Source organism: Rhipicephalus sanguineus, chromosome 1 (genome assembly GCF_013339695.2).
Source record: "Rhipicephalus sanguineus isolate Rsan-2018 chromosome 1, BIME_Rsan_1.4, whole genome shotgun sequence".
NCBI classification, from domain to species: domain Eukaryota; kingdom Metazoa; phylum Arthropoda; class Arachnida; order Ixodida; family Ixodidae; genus Rhipicephalus; species Rhipicephalus sanguineus.
Window position 1 is genome coordinate 35,905,623 of NC_051176.1, and position 5,769 is coordinate 35,911,391.

At 44.6% G+C, this 5,769-nt stretch overlaps 1 protein-coding gene across 1 annotated transcript; it reads right to left on the reverse strand.

Annotated features, from left to right (window-relative positions):
• Positions 1–319: 319 nt before the first annotated feature.
• On the reverse strand, positions 320–5,153 carry LOC125757305 (uncharacterized). The gene is made up of 3 exons (XM_049412770.1): positions 5,104–5,153; positions 4,365–4,607; positions 320–452 (listed from the first exon to the last, which is right to left on the reverse strand). Exons 1-3 carry the CDS (start codon positions 5,151–5,153, stop codon positions 320–322), a joined length of 426 nt encoding a protein of 141 aa, XP_049268727.1.
• Between the last annotated feature and the right edge of the window lie 616 nt (positions 5,154–5,769).

The window sequence follows — 5,769 nt, forward strand, 5'->3', positions numbered from 1 at the left end:
AGATCCACTCATCAGCATACAGCGGGGCAACCACTGATGAAAAAGAACACATGTCTGATGGAAACAGTCTAATGAATGTATCACTAGCACATTATTCACCTTTCTTATATGATATGCCTCCGTCAGCTCGCGGGCATTATCACGTCTATTATCCCTATCTCTTTTTATAAAAAAATAGATAGGGATAATACACGGCGATGAGTGGGCAGAACTGATTCGTAGCAGCGGAGAGCTAGGCTAGCGGACGACTGTCACCGTATAATTTACACTCCTTTTTTAAGAAGAGTCTCTACCATGCGTAATGGTCGACAAGAGGTACTCACGGTGCGGGCGTCGCAACAGGTGGCTGGTAAGGAGGCGGTGGGGGTGCAGGAGGGAAAGGTGGGGGAGGAGCTCCGGGGGGAGGAGTGTACGCAGGGCCCGGGCGCCTGGTTGCTGGCCGCGGTGGTGCTCTGCAAGGGCAACAAACCAAACAATGTTCACGAGGCTCGTCGAAATCCGGTTGACGTTCCCAAGTGCCGAGTGGCCAGCATGGTTCATTAATGTCGTAATTGACTGAAGCTTCCGATTGACTGAATTGATGGTGCCAGGATGTCATCTGAGGGCAATTGGCGACACCTTTTGAAAAACTTACGGTAAATCCGAGAGTTAACATTGCACATGCATTACGTGGTGAAAACCAGCAACAATGTATGCACTCGTAAATATGTACAACTGCTGTGTTTATTGCTGCCCTAATCGTTGCTTTTTTTAACTATATATTTTTTATCTTTATCTACATCCCTCACTGTAGTGTGAATTATATAAAGAGAAAATATTTGACACAAAGCGAGGCACTTTCGTGTACTCTCTGGGTCCATGTAGTTAACACTTACAACGCACAAACATTTTTAGAGCGGAGCCCTTTAGACTTTTCTTTGCGCCGGGTAGTGCGAACAGTAACTATCATCATCATGAACCGGTACTCGCTCTCTTGTTTCTCTTCTTCAACTTCGGCTTAGCTCCCAGAACACTCGCGCCGATTTCTCCGGCGTCGCCTGTAATAAACCCTGATGGGTGAGAGGAGAGGAGGAGTACAGAGAGAGAGAGAGACAGAAAGAAAGATATAAAGAAAGAGAAAATCATGGCGAAAAAGATTCCTGATGAAGCGGAGGGATTCGAACCTGCGTACCCACGATCCGAAGGCGAGCGTCCTAACCTCTCGGCTATCCAGGCACGCTAGCAGAGCATAGCATCGACTTGTATAATATAGCATAGCAAGGTGGTGGGAAAGAAAAGTGAGGGTGAGGAGGGCATACAGGAGGAAGGGAGAGAGTAAAGCATAGCATAGAGAGAAAGAGAGAAATAGCGAGAAAGAAAAGGAAAAAAGACAGAAAAAGAAAGTAACACAGAGACAGATATAAAGATAGAGAAAGAGATAGAAAGAAAAATGAAGTGATAAATAGACAGGGAGAAAGAAAGAATGGCAACAAGGAAAAAGATAGAAAGAGCAAGAAAGACAAAGAAATACATAGATGAAAAATAGAAATAAACACAGACAAAAACACATAAAATAAACAGAGAGATGTAGGAAAAGGAAAGAAAGAGAGGAAGAAAGAAATGAAAAAATAAAGAGAAAAAAAAAGAAGGCCGCCAAGCTCTGCACTCCCTTCATGTTTGGTGTCACTAGTGCGAAGCATCGCGTACTAACTAGTCACGTGACTAAAATCACGTAACAACCTGTAACTAGTTGCGCAACTGCATATCACGTAACATGACGCAGCATCTAGTCACGTGACTAAAAACCCCGTACCATTTTGTCACGCGACTAAAATTGCGCAACACCACGTAATAGCTGGTCATGTGACATGTCCTCGCCACAAACCACGTAACAACTAGCCACGTGCCTAAAATCGCAACATCACCTAACAGGTAGTCACGTGAGATGTCTAGCCAAGTCTAGGCATACTTAGTACTACTAGCAAAAACTTATCCTCTCGGCAAAAGCTTGGCAATACTATCAAAACTTAGCTAAGTCGGACATTAGCTCAGCTGGTGGTTCCAGCCTTGCGCCACTAGTGCATGCTGCGCATTTCTTGTTTCGCTAAAAACAAGTGCTGTGATCCCTAAGCTTTCCAAAACCATTGAAGACGATGATTTAGAGGCTAAATTTATAAACAACGATGCAATGCAGTTGCGATTACTGTTAACGGGCCATTCAGTAAAGAATGCCAAGATTATGCGAACCTGTGTGTTTCTTCATTGTGATAGCTCGAAGAGCCTTATGTGGCCACTTCAGTAGTCGTGGCTGCCATAGTGGGGGAACACTGGGCATCGCAACTGGAAGTAGCGAGTTGCGCTCTCAGTTCCTCATTCTGGCAGTAAGAGATAATTATGAGTAATGCGAACAACCATGTCTCTAGGGTTGCATGGCATTAATTTCAAGACATTATATATATATATATATATATATATATATATATATATATATATATATATATATATATATATTGCCGCAAGTCTTATATTTCATGAGTTGAAGCTTCACCCACAAAGACTGTGGGCAACGCGCTGCGCAGGCCTCGCCGTGATGTGTAGGAAGCTTCGCGATTGTTTTGGAACAATCCGTTAAGATTGAGCGCCGCACGAGAATGTTCCAGCTTTGTCGAGAGATAACGCCGCCAACAGCGATATCGCTGGAAAGTTCGATAGCACCTGTATAAAAGCCGACGCACTTCGCCGCTTGTCAGTTGATCGACGGACGACGCCCTGTTCGCCGCTATCATTGTACAGCGTGTATTGCTGTAGTTCTGGTTCTCATTTTCCCGGCCACAAGTTCGGCCAAATAAACAGTTTCATTCTGCAAACGCCGACTGCTTTCTTCGTCGACGTCACGACCACGTGACAATATATATATATATATATATATATATATATATATATATATATATATATATATATATATATATATATATATATAATATATATATATATATATATATATATATATATATGCATTGTTGGCACAGTAATTTTTTAAAAATAACATTGCGAAACAAGAGAAAACACACAGATTGAGGCAAGACAGCGCGTGCATTACTAGAGCGAATGCGAAGCACACTGTTAAATATAAATACAGAAGCAGGTTTGGGCTCGCCTAAATACCTAAATTTTCTGGGCTTAAACAGGGAAGTCGCCACCATATATTCGGCGCTCGCACAATAAGCGAGCAATGGTCATGACCATCGTAGTTGCCGTCACTATAAAATGATCGTCCTTGTGACATTGACGTCGTCACACAGGCTCCTGTTACAGAGCTGCTCGCCTTGTGCGCTCACTTTGTCTTAGTCGCCATAGAAACTTAGGGCTAATGCCTCATTCACACGGCCGTCAAACACTCCGTCGCGTGACCGTCACGATACCGCTTTTTTCGTCAGGGGAGAGGATTTCCTAGTCCTCACAAACGAGTTGACAACGACGTTTCCGTCGCTGGCACGGTGATGGAACCCCACCCCTAGAGATTGGACCAACCAGGTGCTATCTTCCCATTTGCTCATACGGCAGCTTCGTCGTTGAAGTTCCTAGTCGTCGTCAATGGGGAACTTCGGAAATTATTTTCTTCCTTAAAACAAAAAATGTAATGATAAAACTTGCCATGTAAGAAAAACTGTTCATTTGCTTTCGATTGAGGTATATAAAGTTGATTTTTCATTGAAGCACCACACGGTGAAAATTTCATCTCAGTGTGGATTAAAATGATTATTTTCTCAAATTCGCCATTTTTCTCGCAAAATTTAGAAACCTCAGTGGTCTGAAAATGTTTTTATTGCAATATATACCTTCTGTAGAGTAAGTATTCACTACTCAGATATTCATACATAGCGCAATAATATAAGGAAAAAAATACAAACATAGAACATTTAGGCAGAATTTCTGGAGGTGAATACGGCAGAAAAATTGCGGCAATATTATTGAGCTTCCAACACCTTACACAAACGCTTCTGCTTAATATCTAAACCAAATTAGGTATTGAATCAAGAAACGATACTTTCAGAATCATTTTTCTGCCAAACTACACTCGGACGACATTCTGCGAAATTCGGAAGGCTCCCACGTGACCAAAATATTTTTTTCTCTCTGAAGTATTCTAGAAATTCACTGCTTTTAATGTACCCAACGAGTAAAATTTTTTTCGACTATATTTGAGATGGTCGCCTAAATGGCTGGGACGTTTGGCGTGGAACGACGCTATAAATTGCGCGTCTATTACGCCGGATGTGCATGATGTGTTTGGATTAGAACGCATCACCGCTGCGAGTTAGTGAAAGTACCCGTAAGACATTCAAAGCGGGCGTAACAGTGAGAACGCCCTGTACGACACTTACGGAGACGGTGTAGGAACCTGAGGAATTGCGTATGGAGGTCCGACTGCAACAGGAGGTCCGACAATAACTGGTGGTCCAATCACAATTGGCGGCTGGTATACAGGCGGCTGGTACACAGGCGGCTGGTACGCAGGCGGCTGGAACGCAGGCGGCTGGTACGGAGGAGGAGAAGGCTTTGGTGCTCCTGGGGTTGGCGGGGTGTACGCCGGAGGTGGCCGTCTTGTCGGAGGCCCAGCAGGTGGCCTGAAATTGATCGCAGCCGCCGTGACATATTAGACGGACTCAGCTGCGTAGCAACGTGAGGGGAGTGGTGGTGCTGATAGTGCTGAAAAATACTGTTTTATGCCCTGTGCCACATTTTCCAGACGGGCAGCTCGTTAGATTCCGCTTTCACATTCAACCAGAAGTGATGTTTATGCTTTGCAGATCAGTTTCTTGTTCCATGCCATGACGCACAGGAAGAAACAAAAGTGTCCCCTTATGTGATAGCCGAAAAGGCCGGTTAGGCAATGATGCTGATGAAATGCCAATGGATGGACACACAGTCTGCCAACAGGTTGGAAGAGACTTTTCGATAGGGAGATCCGTCTTTGTCGAAGGTGCCTTCAACCTTGGCTTGTAAGTTTCAAGCAGGTTAGTCGTTTAGGTCATGTCCGGGACATGACATCAAAAACTAACCCGCATGAAACTAAAACGCTGCTAAGGAAGGCAGTGGATGCCTTAACAAAGGCGAGCGCACTTGTCGGAGTCCAGCCCGTTCAACGGTTTGTCATCACCTGAAGCTTCCATCTTCCCCCGTCTAGCGTGAGAGACCTCGCTTCCAAGCGGAGAAAGCTTACTGTCGCATAGGCAAATTTCAATCGACCAAAATCGGAATTGGATCAGGCGCTGCTAAACACAATTCAGCACGATTTCGCTAGATCCGCAAAGAGCCTATACCAAATCGCACATTGTGGCATCGAAGGCACCCCATCAAAACTTTCATCTGAATTGTCGAGATGAGCAAGTGCAACCAGTTAAATCCGGATTTTCCAGCAGCCAACATACTCTATCGCGTCTAAAAAAAAGTTTTACCGGGACAGCCGCACAGGAAGGAAGAAAATGACACATGGCTGCTGAAGCCATGTGGATGTCGTTGCACGGAAGAGGAACCGCTCGTATCGATGTTAGTTGGCACCAGTCCCATCCTTTCTTGTCCTGTTCTGTTGTGCCTCCAAATTTTTGTCGACTGCAGCCACGCGCAAACAAACAGCACTCGCCGGGCATGTCGTTGGTGCGACGTCCGGCGCTCTGTTTTACTACAATGCATCTCGCCGATTCGCCTGGAGAGAAAAAGGCGCTGCTATTTCCGGAAAGTTCTTTCACACTGTTCTCTGCAACCCTGTTTTTATCTAAGATGGTTTGA